General features: G+C 36.7%; 1 protein-coding gene across 1 annotated transcript in view; it reads left to right on the forward strand.

Moving 5' to 3' along the window:
- The window catches only part of PLXDC2 (plexin domain containing 2), a 271,468-nt gene that overhangs the window by 190,836 nt on the left and 61,908 nt on the right, over positions 1 to 18,724 (forward strand). The window contains exons 5-6 of the mRNA XM_056336805.1: positions 6,800 to 6,922; positions 9,800 to 9,918. Coding sequence (XP_056192780.1) covers positions 6,800 to 6,922; positions 9,800 to 9,918 — 242 coding nt within the window. The remainder of the gene's footprint in view (positions 1 to 6,799; positions 6,923 to 9,799; positions 9,919 to 18,724) is intronic.

Raw genomic sequence — 18,724 nt, forward strand, 5'->3', positions numbered from 1 at the left:
AGTTGATGAAAAATATTTTGAAAATATACTTTGAAATGGAAAAAACATACGGAAACTTTACAGACAGGGAGAGAATTTTACCAGTTGATAAAGCTCAAATACCTTTTTATTGGTTAGGGAGCTGGTCTGCCTATTCTCAATGCATTTCTACGACGCTGGTTATAATTGTACTAAGGTAAATTAAATAAAGGAGTGGAATTGAACTGATGTAATAACTATTTCAAGAACATGTTTATAGTGTCAGTCCAAACAAATGTCTTGTAACCTAATGAGAAGGTGCATCTGAAGCAGTAATGTTTTGTTACCCCAGAGAAGAGTAGCTGCAACAAAAAGGCTGAATCTTTCTCTACCACTTAGAACAATTAGATTTATTAAAAAGAGAGAGAGCAGGAAGAGTTGTTAATGTGTGTGGAATACACTTCTATAGGAGGCGTCTAGTTTCTGTAGCCTCATTTACATGTGGCACAAAACATAATTTATTCTCTTGTTTGAACAGAGCAAAGTTGTTTTGTGTGCTGCAATTGAAATGAACTTTCTCGAATGGCTAATGAGTAAAATGATGTCAGGATGTTATTAGCTGCTAATTTTTAATAAAGCTTTCTTTACAAAAATCTTTTAGAAGTGAATGACTGCATGAGAACCAATTGCTTAAAAGGTGGTGTTTTCCAGTGGTTGAACAATATGGAATTATCTGACACTCTGAAAACACAAATACATGTCTTCTAGAGTTATGCTCGTGTTCTCTATCTTATATTGACTCCAGCTGATGGTTAGATGTGCCTAAGTAACAACACTCCTAAAATTTTCTGGCCTTCCTGCTGAGGAAATTTGGTTTGCTTGTGCTTAAGGAAGGCAAGGCAATAGTTTTCCCAGGTGATAGCAGTGTTCTCTAGCATCTTGCTACGGAAAAAGTGCATTAAAGAATTATCTGTTCACATAGTGAAAGATTTTATTGGTTTGATGTTTGGTTTGGGGGTTTACTTATGTAGGTACATATTAGCATGTGACTGGCAAATAGAAGAGATCCTAGATGGGATTTCTGTGGGCTGGGCTCACTAATATGTCTGGGCCAATGTATTGCAGTGATCTGAGCAAGGGAGCACATGAGACCTAGCGCACCCAGCCTGCGGCGGCTCTGAGGGCAGAGGCTGCAGTTCTCTTCCTGCCTTTGCTATACTCCAGTAAACTTTACAGAGAGTGCAGATATGTTTCTCTAACTCCTACTTCACTACCTCAGTCTGGGCTTCCTAGCTACAAAGAGCAACAAAAATACACTCTTGTGTTCCCTATTTAGTTCATTTGCAGCTTTCTATTTACAAACAGAAATATCGAGAAATTGCTGAAATGGTCTTTAAGGTTCATCTCATGAAGATGTGCTGAGATTTTGATGGTTAGAATTAAATACAATAGTATTTGGCTCAGAATGTGCCAAGTCTAAGAACCATTTTAAATTTTGAAATTACTGCTAGAACCTCAGTCTACAGGATATTTATATAAACTGTCATGTCTTGCTTCTCAGTCCCTATCTCTGGTCTATTTTTCCTACTGTTCTGTTAACTAGTAATTTAACAAGAGGAATGAATGCATCTTTTTGCATCACCAATGTCAGTGAATTGGAGAACTCAGAAGAAGAGTTTTTGATCCACTTTCCAAATCTTTTCTTTGGCAAGACAGTATCTCTGGCAACTGGAGACATCAAGATAGCATATGAATAAATTTTAGGGTTTGAGGTTTCTTTACCCCCCATTAAGTTGCAAGCAGCTTATGTTTGTCTTGGTTGATGATGGCCAACTCTGCTTGACAGAACCCAGGTATTAAACACTTCTTTAGCCCCACAGCTGGTTATGGGCCATTTTTTAAACAAGTCCAAGGTAGAGTCTCTTATTGTTTCTCTCCTACTGTGTTCTTCATTAGGGTTAGGGAAGTAGATCCTCAGATGAGATAGATAACATCCCATTTTATGTTAGTCTTTCAACAATACATAATTGCTAGGTTGGGGGTGAAGTTGTGAAAATTGTGGTAAATCTTATGTACAGTACTGTACTTGTGCTGATTCTGGTTTCTAACAAAAATGGGCAGTGCACTGGGTCTGAGATGGTAAGGACAGTAGAAGCACTGCTATGTGTTGGGTTAGCTTTGAGGTCATATGAGATACCACAAAATGCCCCCAGGCAGATCCTCTCAGATGCTTTGATTATGCTGACACCAAAAAAGAAGCAGTCAAAGAGTCAGGAAGCTCCTGCCAGTTCCTCTACTGTTTTCTCTCTCGGCTGCACAAAGTGTTTTCAGTGTTCTGGAGGAAAATGAGCAGCAGAAGTCATGTACTCTCACCCTGCTTAAGTGAGAAAATGAAGAGGGAGAAATGAAAGGATGATTCTGCTATGCCACAAGACATTTCAGGGTGTGCGTGAGAGTGTGTTGTTACATCTCTGCAAAGCTTGTTGCATACATGAATATACAAGCTGAAATCAAGGCTTTCCCTTGGGTGACCTGGGTTGGAGCCTATCCTCTTAGGAAAACCACTTTCCTCTGGTTCCATTTTTCAGAAGCTGCTCTGCTATTTCCCCTCTAGTTTATATGCTGCAAAGGCACTTGAGTAAACCCACACTGAACTGTGCGCTCAAATGGCAGCTCTGCCTTTGCCGAGTGACAATCTCTCTCATGCAAAACCTTTCATTGTTCAGCTGCTCCTGGCAGGCAGTTCCTTTTCAGCTAAATAACTGCAGCTTGTTGTATTACTAAGGGTTTTAACATATGGTTTTACTTAACATTAGCTGCCTGATAAGAAAATGAACAATTTTTTCCCCCCCAAGTCTTATTTCTTTCTACATTTAGTATTTTCTATGAGATGGTTAGATTTGTTTGTTGTTTTGAGCTCCAGGTTCTTGTAGGGCTCCGTTGGTTTGGAGTTTTTTCAATGCATGCTTTTTCTTTTGGTCTTAAATTCCAAGTATCATCTTTTCACTTCTCTGATCTGGAATTAAGTAAGCTATCTCAAGAAAAATGTATGTCATGCATATTTTGCTTCCCTGAGTCAACACCTTCAGGCACATTGTATAGCAGAAAAAGCCTTCTCTGGGGACTCCCTGACACGCTTCAGATAATGTTAACCAATGTGGAAGGGGAGCAGTTAAGTTACCTTTAAAACACATGAGGCTTTTAGATCATAAAAATAATATTGATGTCTGTACCTGAAACAGGAATGCTGCTGTACAAAAGGTACGTGAGCCGACTCGTACCATGGTGGCAAAAACACCTGATAACTAGACTTGATTCATGGAGCTTTGATGGAACTTACCCACCATTCAATCAAGCGTTCAAATTCTTCAGAACAAGTGGATATGTGCTTTCATATTTAAGATTTTTTTTATATGTATACACATATATGTGTGTATATATACATGGTTTATATATGGTTTTCTCCTCTGTGTGAGTGTGCATTTGTACACTATGAGGGCTAAGAGTATACCCTCCTTGATTTATAAGTGGCTTTAACATTAGATCATCCTTAGTTTTAGTTAACTTTATATATACACATAAAACTTACAAAATGCTGAGCACTCTTTCCTGTATGTCTTATTTCCAGTATTTAGGAGCATATTGTGCTTCCAGGTATAGTAAAGAAGAGCTCTACCAACCCCTCCCACAAAGGAGAGATTAAGTGGTTCAGGAAATTGCAGGTCTGAAAAATTCTTCCTTGACTAAAAGAATCAACCATGAGCATTTACCACTGTCAGAAAATTAGGTCACAGATAGTATAAGCCAATTTTCTGCAGAATTCCATTCAGAAATAAGTTAATTTTACATTTGCTGCTTTTTTTAAGTTGTAGTGGAAATGATAAAATGCCCATGCTCAACGGTGGCTTCAGCTTTTGAATCTCTGGGCTGATTTGAAATGACTTTGTGTTTCTTTTCAAGTTGTTCCAAAGCATGACTGGAGTTCTCATTAGAATGATCTTCATGCAAGGCCTGCCTGCTTCCCAGCTATCATCCACCTCCTGCTTTCCATTTTTGTCTAAAGTAAAGCTGCATCCGGCAAACACTTGGAAATACGCTCTGTGGATACTAATTACCTGGGCTGGTTTACTCAGTTATGTGTTCCAGCACAATTAAGTCCTTTCTTCTCCTATTGTATCTGCCTCATTATTAGTTATAATGGTGACATTTATACTGTAAATGGGATGAAAGCATGAAAGGGAAACTGTGTAAGGATAGGACCGTTGTGCAAAGGATGAATAAGTACTGAAGTATTAAGGCTAATTGTAATATATGAACATGGATTCAAAGGTTTTGCTTGTATTATCTTAAAGATATTTTTGAGGAATGTTTTCAAGTTTACAGACCTACCCAAGATTGTTTTAAAATATGTGTGCAAGTGACCACAGGGATAATAATCAGCACAAATATTCTATGAAATTAAACATATTTAAAATGTGTAAATAAGCAAAAGAGAATACTTTTGAAGACGATATTTTAGAAGCAGACAGCAATAAATAAGAAATAATGAAAATGCATTTCAGGGACTATGCTTTGGCAGAATTGTTTGCTATCCTAAAATGATGACTAATAGAGTAGAATTACAGCCACCGTTGTATATTCTGAAAGTTCAGGTTTATACATGATTTGTAAATTTGTGTGGGCACATTTTTTTTAATTGGTGTTTCTCTCTCCCTATCAATTAGCAAAGGTATTTCGATATTAACTGAAAGAATCTCTCTCCCTCAGAAAAACAAGACAGTTGTAGTTTAGTCCTAGGAATTAATTTAGTAGTTGGAGATGTCCAGATATTAAAATACTGTATCATTTGAATACATAGGTGTGTTTTAAATGAAGCAAAAGCAGCTAGGTTTCTAGCTCACCCTTTTGTCAATGCCAAGTGTTTCCAACTGAATCTTTTGTTGTATTTTCTCCACACCTGGCTGAGGTCTCTTATCACCTCCACGTGAGTTGACTTGATTGTACTTGGTCTCAATTGCTCTTAGCCATGCAAGAAAACATTTCCAAAGAACCACCTTTTTTGTTTGTTTGTTTATAGCATCTTATGACTTGTAGAACTAGTTCCATGAACAGTTAGCAAATATTTACCAACATGTTTCAGGAGTGGACAGGAGTAGAAGTATGACTAAAATGCTTCAGAAACTTGTTATTTTTTCTTGCTTTCGGAGATTTCCTATATCATATCAAACAAGCCTTTTAACAAACCTTTCTTGTTTGTTAGGGTGGAGATACTGTTGTTAAGAAAGTGTGGTTGCACACTAATAGTTTTTTTAGTATTGTATATTAACTGGAGTTGGCTGGAAAATGGTGTTTCTACCTTAAGGGTAATTCCAGTTCAACTTTGTCTTCCGTTCTAGAATTTCACAGTTGTGTTTTAGGGATAGACTTATAAGCTTCTTCATCATGTGTTGTATTGCGGTGATGTTAAGTGTGAAAAGAAATGACCTTGTGGGCTTGACAGTAAAAGTGGTTGTGGAGGAAGAAAGCCTCTCAATATGACTGAAGGAAAAGAAAACACAAACAAGCATCAATACTGTTGCAGTGGATACTATCATATGCCAGTAAGGAACTGAAACTCTGTGAGACATCTTCCAAATAGTATTTTTTCTGTTAGAAAATTTTCAGCCAGCTCTAATATTCTTGTTATTGGCGTGTTTGCTGTTGGAATATACTTCATTAAATCAACGAAAGGAGAAAAAGCAAACACTTCAGCATAAGACACCATCTGGTAAACACTTTAAGAGGAAAGGTAATATGCATGCCTCAGTTTTGAAGATCTACCTATAGTTCAAATCAGCTTTGTCATTTTTGACCAGCAAGGCAAAGGCTAAAATAAAAATTAACAAAAGATTCGCTCGGGGGCGATGGGAGTTTTTAAGTTGATCTTCAGGTTGGGGCATCTAAAGAACTTAGTCCCATTATCAGTTGAAGTGGAGTTGGCAAACCTAAAAAATAAAGGTTTATTTGTAGACCATTTATTCTTTAAAATTATAGGGCTTCCTGCTATTAAAATACACAAAGTATTGCTTTGAAGAAAACTGCAACATTACTGTATTCACTGTAGATGTCTGTTCTTCCTTGAAGGAAGAACTCCAGTTCCAAACCAGTAAGAGGTTTTGGGTGAGCATTTCTGATGGAAGAAGCCCACTATTGATCTGAGGAGTATTGTGGATTTATGCCTGAATAGGATAAACTAGTGAGACCTGACACTGCAGAGAATGTAGCAGAAATGCTGCGTGGCTTATAATTATGAAAAAATCCTATCTGCTCCACTCTGCATCTAACTTTTTTTTTTTTTTTGAAAAAGATTGTCACCTCTTCTTGTCTGAAAGTCTCTTACTCTGTGTCTCTGAAAATATGAAAAAGGATTAGTCTAATTTTTGGAGAGGTAACAACTTGCAAAAGCAAAGCATATTGCTGGGTTTTGGGAGGAATAGAAAACACTATAGAATATGCATGGTGGTAAATGGCTTATTTTGGTAATGCCACATAGCTGCGTTTTGTCTGTAAGTGGAGTTATTCTTCCTTGAGTTTGGTCTGGTTTTATTTCTGTATAAAAACTTGCTGCTTGAACTAATTGTTCCATTGTTTATCTTGGATTTTGTTATTCTGGCAGCCATCATGGACTTTTTCCTGAAATTTTAGCTTTTACTTAATTTATTATAAAATTTGTGGTGGGATTAATTTCTCTCATATGACCCTATAATGCTCTGGCAATGCCTAGTTCAACCTGCCATTCTATTAAATCTTTTCAGAAGTTACTAAAATGGACTCTTTTTTTTATTTTTTTATTTTATTGTAGGTTTCATATATACTGGAGAAGTTGTCCATCGAATGCTAACAGCTACACAATATATTGCACCCTTAATGGCAAATTTTGACCCCAGTGTGTCAAGAAATTCAACAGTCAGATACTTTGATAATGGTATGTAGTAGTCCTTCATAAATTAACGTGTCTGTGTCCCTTCACTCTTCATATTTTCCTATTTTTTAAGGAAGAATGAAGATTTTTTAAAAAACCTTTTTTGTTATCTTTTTTAACTCACAGGCTGTATAAAGCATGTGGCTAGATATCCATAAACGGTTCTTAACTTAGTACACAGTTAAGGAGTCATGAATGCTTTTTCCTAATTGGACAGATATATTCTGGATGTTGAAGTACATAAACTAATAATGTATTTTATCGCTTTTAAAAGGAAAAATCTGCCTTGTATAAAAGTGCAAGTTCCTGTTACTTCAAAATACATACAGTAAATACCAACCACCCACTAGCTAAATTGAAAATAGTGTTTGTGGGATGCAATAGCAGGAATACACAGAAGCAGGGCAGGTATAAGGTTAATAGACCTGTCGATGACTAAGTGTGCATGGAGTCCCACGATTGGAATCAAATACATTCATCTACACCATGAATTCTCAACAGTTCCTTGTATAAAAGACTGAAAGGGTAAAAGGCAAACTGTAGTGTTATACTTGAAGCTCTCAGAGATATTTCAAAGGCCTTGAATGTGTGGATATTTGTCTCATGAAGTCAGCTGTAATCAGTATTTTGAAAATGTAACCTATGTGATTAAAAGGCATCTGGTGCCTTACCTAGGGCCTTTAGTGATCAAATACAATGGCAGTGACTATCTGTTCTGAATTTAAAACTTAGAGTTTAGTATCATGACTTAGTATCATAAGATCTATGGTTGTTTTCATTCTTCCTGGATAAGGCTGTGCTGTTCTATGTGTGTTTATTCATAGTGAGTTTAAGCACAAATTATGAACATGTTCAAAAATATGTCACATTTCCAACCAGGTGTATTAATTTTTATTTTTTAGATCAGCAACCAAAATGTATCCTATAAACTTTGCACCTAGTCATAACCTTTCCTTTCAATCTAGTCATTGCTCGCATTTGTTAAAAAGCCAATAAAATAGGCTTGCATGAGAAAATCTTACTCCCTGCATGGAGAATTTTAAAACAGGAAAAAATATTATTTTCATTTTGTAAATTATCTGACATTATGGCATGAGTTTTGCCATCTTTACTGAAATAATCTGAGGATTCAGGGGAAGACATTGCTAATTCTCATTGCATTCCTTACTTTCAGTCTTCATATCAGGTGTATCAGGCCGTAGCATATGGTTTTCATGACAAGGTTGAGTACTATGAAATTTTGGATCCCTCTTCATGTGTAAGGCATGATGATCTTTTGGGCCCCATGTCCTTTAGGACAAAGAATTTGCTATCTTACCCCAAATAAAAAGGAACTGAGCCAATTTTATCTTCAGCTCCTTATTTCTGATTCATCCATGTTTTATCCCTGTGGGTAAGTTTGCCACTTTAGAGCAGGGTGAGCACATTGTGGTGACTCGTGAAGTCTCACTCATGCAGCTAACTACAAGGAACTTAAGTACACATGGATCTACGTAAAGGCCCTGGCAACGAGAGGATTGTTTTGGAGGCACCTGACTTCCACTTAAGCTTGGGATTCTGAGATGCACATAGATCTGAGGTACTCAAAGACTGACTAGAATCTCTGGCTATTTTTGCTCCAATAATTTTTAGAAGTCCCTTTAATTAATTTAAAATGAAATTTAATACAATAAAATATTCAGAAAAGCTAATGAATGTGGTCACAGAAGGAAAATTGCACTGTGTGCACTGTGCGCACAATTAATGAGCATGTACTATACTTATGAAAGACACATGGGGCAATAATGTGGTGAACTTAGTGCACCAAAAATTTGCATGCTTATAGTTTCATGACATCCCCTACCAAGTTGTGTTCATGAAAATTACAGCACAGAAGATCTGTTACAAAAGATGTTTCAAGGATATATGAAAAATAAATTGAGCTGGGTGCATACTGACCTACCTTGAGCATTCTAGGAAGAAATGAAATTAAAGTGGTGTGAATCAAAGCACATAAGTGCTCCTATTAGTGCCGAAGAGAAGTATGTTGAGGAAGGCATATAAAAACAAAAAAGTAATTTTCAATAAACATGGTTTTGGTGATAAGTTTCTTTTAGCCAAGCTGCTTGAATATAACCCTCAACATCTGTAAAACATGCTCACAGAGTATGCAAGTTGCTTGGGGTACATTTTCAGTGTGGTAAGTGGATATTCAGCCAGAGAACTCCCATGAATATTAACAAGCCACTTGCAACTAAATCCCTGCACACCTGACTCAGTATTTACCCCCTCTGTAAACTCTTAGTGGTTTTAATTTAAACTACATTTATTTATTGCCAACACCTAATATTTTTCAACTTGCAGAACCTCAGCAAGGGCTTGCACCTTGCAGAAAAAAAATGCTATTTATATTAATGCAAAGTTAATGGAAGAATCTGAATTCTTCAAATAATAACTTTTACTAAACAGGCAATGCTATTAGCACTTCACATTTCAAAGTCATCAGGGCATATATATATAGTGTAAAAAGCCTCTGCAGAGCAGTGGTTGTGGCAGCACACCTGAACTCTGAGTGTTGGATCCTCCCTTTAGTGATTATTTACTCCTTGTGCAATTCCAAACAAGTTACTTGGCCACTCTTACTTTAGCAGACTTTTCTGTGAGTAGTTGAGATAGTTTTTTGTGGCACTGTGGTGTCTGCCTTTAAGAGGATTTCAGTTGCAGCTTGTGTTTGTAATACATTTGGCATTTCGAGATGTTGGGCTGAAAGTTGCTGAAAGAGACAAATCACTGTTCTTGTTTCACATAACTGCAGTTAAGTACTTTTCCTACAGTCAGTTAATATTTTTCTCACATTTTTTTCTTCCCTTTGCCTCTCTGCCCCCACTCTGGGGTTCACAGGCACAGCACTAGTTGTCCAGTGGGACCATGTACATCTGCAGGATAATTACAACCTGGGCAGTTTCACTTTTCAGGCTACCCTTCTCAGTGATGGGCGTATCATTTTCGGCTACAAAGAAGTAAGTTGGGTCTGAAAATTGTCATTTAAGTAGAAAAATTACTTTATACCTGCCAGGAATTTCCCTGCATTTTTTTGGGTGGGGAGCGTATTTGGAAGTTCAGATACATAAGATCATTATATTGCCTATAAGATCACCATTTTGCTGAAAATGTGATATATATAAAAGTGATGTTCATGTGATGGTCTTGAAAACCATCAACACATCTCAGATGTGCAACTCCTGGATTTCAGCTGGCCTTTTTTGAGTGATTGTAAGAGTTGATTGTTTAGTAAATTCCTCTTGGGTTTTGAAAGGTAGGGCCCAGTTTGCTCAATTAGTTCACTTAATTTGGGTGTCTTTGAAAGTACTCTGGAATCAATGGTTTGTATTGAGGTCACCTTTCTCCTGCAGCTATCTTTTCTTAGCAATTGACATGTTTCAAAGTTCATATATTTCAAATAAGAAATAACTGGTTTGTGTCTCTAGCTCTGTGAGGTTTTCCATCTGTTTGGTGATGACACTGGTTAGACTGAGGCCATTTGGTTTGCCTTCATAGCAACGATACATTGCTGTCTTGGTTGGACTCTTCTGCATTCTCTGAGTGTTTCAGAATTTAAGTTGTTACTTGAGGTGATCTGCTTTTATTCTTGTTAAGGTCCTGGAGGCTATATCCTGGAGGCTATAGCTCCAGTTGAATTTCATGCAAATGAGAATCAGAAGGTAGAAAAGCTCAAACCTTTAGGGACAAAGACCAATTTCTTTCTTTTTTTGGATTATTTTAATCTCAGTTTAGCATGCCAAGTATGACTTTCTCTTCAAGATGTAAGTCTCTCTGTTACCATCCTTATATTAAAAAATGTAATCAGTGATGCAACTGAATGTCCAGACTTTCAAAAATATGGGTTCTCTTCTCTCTCTGCTATAAACCAGTTATGAGCTCCAGGCTTGGTTTCCATGCCTGTGTTAGAGCCATGTTCCTGAATGAAGCAGAAGTAATAGTACTCCACTCTCCTTCATTAGAAAGCTAGTGAGGATCTGGGTTATTCTACTAGAAGTAGTCATATCTTCATCTAAGATAGGTGTCTCTGCACTTAGCCAACAGGATTGCTGCAGGACACCCTTACTGGATTAGTTTTGTAGACACAAGAAACTTCTCGTATGCCCACATACCTGGCTTTCCTTGTCTTACAAAAGACATGCTGATGCAGAGTCTGCTTAGGCTATTTCATATATGTTATATATACATATATGTTCATATATACATATACATAATGTTATGTACAGGCTAGTAGACTTCATCTATGGAAATGCAGTGTATTTGCATTTCAACTCCAGCTTCATGAAAGCTTTACTCTGCTTAGCACAGTAGAGCCTGTGTGTGATCAAAGGAGTGTGCAGCAAAGCTTTCTCTCTTGTTGTTGAAACCTTTTTAAAGACTGCAGAAAAGTTTCTGCTTTCAAGACCCAGAAAAGTGGAGAGGGACACTACTTAGATTTGTAATTTTAAGATAAGTTTAATTTTAATTTGTAATTTTAAGACAAGAACTATATATGCACTCTGACATTAAAATGGTGACATTTTCAGGACACTGCTGTTCTTGATTATGAGACGCTCTGCCCTGTTTGTTACTGCCCAGCCCTGTGCAGAATGAAGCTAATATGGGTGATAGAAGTTGCTCTAAATTGATTGTATCTTGTGTTCATTTTGTATAAATGTAAACAATGATGCACGGTGCCGGGCAGTGGAAAACTTCTATTCATTTAGGGAGACAGGAGGAAATGGACCACATCATCAATCACATGTGTTTCCCTAGAATTGCATGCAAGTATGTAATTTAACCTCTGGATAAACAATTTTTCTGCTACAGTGGTGTAGGCTACTTGCTGTCACTGCACTACTAGAAGCTTCCTCCAGAACCACAGTGCTTTTGTGGTGAGGAGTTATTAATGTTCTTTTCATTAATCCTGAGAAGAAAGAACTGGAATTTACAAACAGGATAATTTACATTTTTTCCTCTGCTGAATCTTTGAAATGCCCTGTCATGACTTATTGTCCTGAACGGAATTACCAAACATCACTTTAGAACACATAGTTAAGGAAAAAGACTTTTTAAAGTCGTAGTAGTAACATGCTTACATGTTACATACAAAAGGTTTTCATAAAATCTTAGAATGTTACGATTAGTGTATTCCATTGAGAATTACTTGGGGAATGGATTTGGAGACTGAGATTTCCAGAAGACTACGCTCTTTATTGACAACTTTATTTCCATTAAAAGTACCTTATCTTGTCACCTAAATGAGGAAAATTGAATAAAACTTCCAATCACTGATCTGACACAAGTTGTCTGAAAAGAAAAACCGACACTTGTAAATTTGAAGTTGACTCTAGTGCTCATAAGTCTGGCTAGGAATTTATTTACTTTCCAGAGCTGAATCCATTGCTTTCTGAGGAAGTCCTCCCTTCTGGAATCATTTCTCTTGCTGGTGAGTCATGTTGTCAGGAGCCCAATTAACTCCAGTAAGATTACTTGTGTGAGTGCTCACTAGCATGCGTTAAAGTTGCACAAGAAGATTTCTACCATCTTTTTGGTGTCATTTCATTTTAGCATCACAGTTCATCAAAAATGACAGTGATGTATGGCAAATCTGTGAGGTCCTAATTTCATTGGCATTGAAAGTTTCCAAGTTGAAACACCACGTAAGAAATGCAGCAGACAGGTTGCCAGAAACTTCATAAAGCGTCCCACAGGGGCTGTGTACTAGTGACGACACCAGGCATTTGTTGTGAAGAACCTACTTTTAAAATAACTGTTACACATTTAAGGGAGGTACAAAGAGGGACTCTTATGTCTAAAGCACTTCAGGTAGATTTTACCTTTTATTTCTTATTTATTCAAACCATTTGAGATTATCTTTTTTTATATCCTTCCTTGCTCCTACATCAGGTTTGCTACCTCATAAATCTGGTGTTGACTACCAAGGCAGGATCTTGGCTGAGGTTGCAGAGTATCAGAGGAGCTGTTCTGCCCTGTCTTCTGTGTCCTGTTGTTTGCCCAGTAGGAAGCAATCTGAAATGCACAATTGTTACCCAAAATCCAGAATAGATTTGGGGTGGGGATGGGGACGGGGGGCAGGGGAGGATTTAGAAAAGGAGCTGAGTCACCAGGGTAGTGAAATGTCTTTCAGAAGGGTTAATGGGTAGGAGAAAGAGCTGTAAAGTCAAGTTTTAAAAATGTGAAAACAATTTGAAATATAATGAAGTCCTATAGCAAGTCAAATATTTATCTTTTTACCAATTTACTTTGCTTGCAGTGCACACACCTTTTATTTTAAATACCACTTTGCTTGCATCAACTGTTAGTTTTCTGGCAAATGGTCAATATGTCAGGAAACGTCAGCTGGCAGGAAAATTTTACGGGTGCACCTCTACTACATATGAAATACAATACAATGCAAACTAGCCAACAGAACATACTAATAAAGACAATTTTCTGCAGAGGCATACTTTTTTATGTATTCTTATTGAATACTCATTTCTTATGTTCTAAATTTCACAGAAGTTCAATTCTCAAAAGCTTTACTTCTTTTTGAACAAAATAACTGTTATAGCAGCCTTCCAGTACCTAAAAGTGGCCCAGAAGACAGCTGGAGAGAGGGACATTTTACAAGGGCATGTAGTGATAGGACAAGGGGGAATGGCTTTACACTGAAAGAGGGTAGGTTTAGATTAAATATGAGAAAGAAATTCTTTACTGTGAGGGTGGGGGAACGGGTTGCCCAAAGAAGCTGTGGATGCCCCGTCCCTGGAAGTGTTCAAGGCCCGGCTGGATGGGGCTTTGAGCAACCTGGTGTAGTGGAAGGTGTCCCTGCTCATGGCAGGGGCATTGGAACTAGGTGATCTTTAAGGTCCCTTCTGACCCAAACTATTCTAAGATTCTGATAGTCTTTTCCTATTAGTGCTTCTAGCTAATGTTCCTTAATGCAACATTTAGCTGCTTTTTCTGTCCATGATTAATACAGGAAAAATTAGGCAAAAGTACCAAAGGCTTTGTTAATGGTTTAGGATATTTTTCTTAATTTCTTTGCCTTGAAGGCTTTCTTTGTTGATTTAAATAGTAATGACTCTCTATTTATGTAGTCATCTAGAAATTATTATTAAAGTTTAAATGCTTGTTCAAATTGCCCAATATGTGAAGTCGGAAAATAATGCTAAAGGAGACTTGAAGTAGAATTTCTTTCTACTGTGAAAGGAAGCAGAATTGAATGGAACTGATTAAGTACTAACACTTAGATAAATTTGATGCTCCTGTTACGCATGATGGATAATATTCTGTTTTCAGTAACAAGACTCCAAACCTTGTGATTGCTTCCTGAAAACTTAAAAAAAAATATGTGGTCTTCGTGGATATTCTGCCTGCACTATACATGTCTGGCATTTCTTTGGCTCTGTTATTATTATCAAAAATATTAACATGAAAAAATGATCTTTGATTTTATGAGGTGATCTGTTTATGCAACTTAAAATTCCGGATTAAGTTTCATGCAGTTTGGCCTGTAAAGTAATTAATAACTGTTTAGGAAACTGGCAATGACAAACCTATATAATTACTACTGTGTTCCTAATTACTATTTTGCAGCATACTCTGGCTCTTACATTTGACTCAGTTTTGAAGTAGGGCAGTAATTGCACTCTGCTTACAGTCTCCTTCAGAGTAAGGTCAGAGGCCATTATTTTATTCTTTTTTGAACGGTAAGATTCTGACATATCTTCAGAGTTCAATAAAATTTGAGAACTCTGATGGAAAATACTGCCTAGATTATTGATCCCAATGATGAATAGAAGTCAGCATTAATTTGAAATATCTTTCTCCCTTTGTTGAAGTGTATAATCAAAAATATAGATGTCAATGGCCCTTGCGCTAATGTGCATTTGGGAAGCTTATTCATAAACTGGTGACTTGTACAACATGAGTTCGTATTGTCTGTGGTAGAGCTAACACACCCTGTGCAATGATTCTAGTTAAAATCCATCCTCTCAATGTAATGTCATAAAACTCCTGCTGCCCATTAGCAACCACTTACACATTCCTAGTTTACTGTTCAACTGTTTAACATGTCAACCTCTCATGACATATCTTGTCATTCAGGTGAGGAATTCAGAACACCAGCTATCTGCTTGCTACCTATGTTTGGCTGTAATTGTCAATAAATTATTTTATTGTTTACTACAAGCCTTCTGTCAAAATGGCATATTTCCTAATAGGCCATCATATGGTAAAAGCCTGTTTTATCTTGATATCTCATTCAAAAGATTTCACCTACAAAATGACACTCAGTACATTCATCACTGACTGACTGCAATATTCCGTTTTGTAAAGTTATTTCTTTTTCATGCTTTAAAAATAAACATATGTTTTTGTAAATACAGGTTTAACAACACTGTAGTTTTTCAAGAGAATAGAAGAGTTTTTCTGGGTCGTGGATCCCCTTCTACTTAGACTGCATTTTTGTCTGTATGACTAATTGTTTGACACAGGCTGTACTTCAGTCTGAAGAACTGGCTATACTAACTTAACTTATATTTTCTTCGCCTTACACAAACACTTGTTGCTAAATAATATTTCCACAATTTTGGCTGCTTCTGCTGTTAGATTGGACCCTACTACAACTTCCTTATTTGTTTTAGAAAATGACCCCGCAAATTCTTCACTTTAGCTAGAATGCCCAGCACAGGAGCAGGGACACCTGCAGGGATTTTGGCAAAGTCTACTGAGATATTTCCACTCCAAAATTTTCTAATTTCGCCTGAAGTTTTGTGGTTTGGGTTTTTTTTGTATTTTCTGTTCAACTTGGATACTGTGTCCTATTTTCGTATCACATATCACTGAGCCATTCATCATTTTTATTAACTAGTAAAAATGAAAGTGACTTTCAAGCTCTGAACCAAGTTGTAATGAAAATAAATCCATTTTAAAAAGAAACAAAACCAACCAACCAACAAACCACTTGTGGCATTTGTACTACAAGAACCCATCACACAAGCCACATTACACAGGAGGTAGAAAAAAAGGAGGAGAGAGAAATTAGTTTGCTTTTATCTTAATTTTTGAGGGAAAGATGCAAATTGTTCAGTTAATTACAAATGCAGAAAAAAAACATGTGATAGGACTTGGCAGTCCTGGGTTAACAGTTGCACTTGATGATCTCAAAGGCCTTTTCCAACCTAAATGATTCTATGATTCTGTCACTAGACATAAGGAGGCTTATTCAAGGAGTAATAAAAACTCCTGTCCTGAGTGCAACTTCTGGTTTGCACTCACATGTGAAAATGAGTATAATTATTTTCATGTATCAGACAGTTTTTGCCTTGAGCTGTCAATTTTGCCAGCATATTTTGTTGGTCACACACCTACTTATAATGCCAATTCCAGCTACATTTTTATCCATAAAACTCTGATTCCTTTCTTCATCTGGTGTGTTTCCTCTCTAATTTGGAGTAGAAGTAGTCATTGTGTTCTTCTCATCAGTGCTTTTTCTAATTTGATTTTCAATAGCTTCTCTAGGGTATCCTTCTCAAAATCTTTTAAGACAGTTTCTTTGATACTTAATATAATCTTTTCTCTACAGTATTCTGAGACTGTGAATAATTCTCTTGTTTTGTTTATACTTTCATGCTGGAGAAGGTTTATAGACTTATTTCTGAACTCTGAGGTTTTTATTTTGAAGACTTGGAAAAAATGGCTTTCAGCCTTCTTATGTCATATCTCCAATAACTGCATCAGAGCTAAGCTGATATAAACCAAATTTAGATTGTAGTATTACTAGAAGTATTTGCAAGCCACTTCTGTTTTTCATTTTGGTTTGATATCATTCCCTTTGTTATACCAAAGCAGATCATGTATGTAAAAACCCCTAAATAAATCCACTAAACCAGTCACTAAATCAAGTAAAAGACATGGGAATTTATGACAGTGTTTAATTCACCAGAACTCACTTTTTCTGTTAATATTTTCAAATTTAACTTCTTCTAGATAGCTACCACTGTAATGAGGAAAAAGCTAAATGATATTTCGGGAACAAGGTGATGGACTGGTGCTCAACTCAAATACCAGAAGTCGTGATATTAATTGACATGTGGACAATACTGAATCCTCATTCACTGGATGTGTAACCAGCTTTTTACTTTGGCATTTTTCTGCCAAAAGTACTGGCCAACAGTATAATTTTGGTAGTTTTACACAGGTAAAGCTAGAGAAGACTATTGGATTAGCTGAGCTAGCACCTTGTGTTTCAGTTTCTTACACTTGATCCAGTTTTATTTGTCTTCAGCCTAGTAATTTCTGGTTAACTGAAGGACAACTGTGAAAAGTAAGATATCCAACTGTGATCTGAAAGCAGCAATGGGTAAAGAATCATAATTTCCCTTGGTAGTTTATCCCAGTGGTTAATAATATTAAAACATAGAACATGTGACTTATTCTACTTTGAAAGTACCTGTCTGTAGCTTCCAGCTTCTGGTTGTATCCTTCTGTGCTAGATGTAAAAACTCTTTAGCCCCCGAGTAATTTCTCTGCATGTCAGTACTTGTTTATGGTAATCTAGCCAGCTTTCCATTTTCCCTTTGAGAAGCCAAATAGATAGAGCTCTTTAACTTTTCTGTTAATGACATTTGAGAGCAGAAAATGTTTTTAAAGTATTATTATCACTCTTAATCTTTCTTCTCTTAGTTCTTTTTTAGTTTTCAGCATCTTCTTAAGAAATAGATCCTCCCAAAGTCTGTGTAGCATTGCAGCAATGATCTAATATGCAGGTACAAGTGAAATGGCCACCTCACTTCTAGGCTGTATTTCACTGTTTTTGTAACCAAATACCACATCAAACAAGTTTTCTTGCTGCGATGTCTCTTCTGACAGCTGGAGTTGTTCATCCACTACAATACTGAGATTCCTTCCAGAACTGCTGCTTTCTAGAACATGGTCCCCAAACCTCTACCTTGCAATCTTTTTTTTTCTCTGAGTTAGAACTTTGCAATTTTTGCAGTGTCTAACTTTGCTAATTTATCCAGGCATTTTATTATTTTTACTCTGCCAGTATCATCTGCAGAACTTCTGGGCAGTAAATTTATGTCTCCTTCCCAGTCTTTGACAAAACTTATAAATACTAGATCTGATGTCTGGAGAAGCAAGATGTACTGTAAAGATACACTGTCAGTCTGAGCTGCTTCTTTAGTAATGGCTGCTATTTGTGATCAGTCAGTCTATATAACTATATAATATTGTATAAGTGCTGCTTGTCACTAAGTCAAACAGCTTCCAAAATTCTAAAGATATTTCATCTATACAAGTATCAGCCAAAGCTGCAATCTTGCCCAAAGAATGAAATCAAACTTGACATCTGTTTTCATATAACCATGTTGCCCAACATCAACATCTCTATTGTATAAAGCTGGACTGGTCTATGGCTGTCTAAGCGTTTTCATTTTTTCCTCTAGATATTAGCAATTGACCATCTGGCATTTTTCTTATTTCCCATGACATTGATAATTTGCCTGCTATTCCAAGATGTATTAAACATGAATATCGTTGGACCAGAGCTATCTGAAGATAGCTCTTAAGTTTTCAGTGCAAGTTAACTAAGCCATAAGCTTTTAAAATGTTCATCCCAAGATGAACTTCCACAGTTTGTGTGTTCAATAGTAGACAAGAGGTATTGCCTCCTCCTCCTTGTCTGATACTAGCACATTATCCCACTTTTTCTTCAACTGGGGAAAATAAATTACTGAAAAATACTATCCTTTTCTCTTTCATCATTAACAATTGTTC

Source organism: Falco biarmicus, chromosome 4 (genome assembly GCF_023638135.1).
Source record: "Falco biarmicus isolate bFalBia1 chromosome 4, bFalBia1.pri, whole genome shotgun sequence".
In the NCBI taxonomy this organism is placed as follows: Eukaryota; Metazoa; Chordata; class Aves; order Falconiformes; family Falconidae; genus Falco; species Falco biarmicus.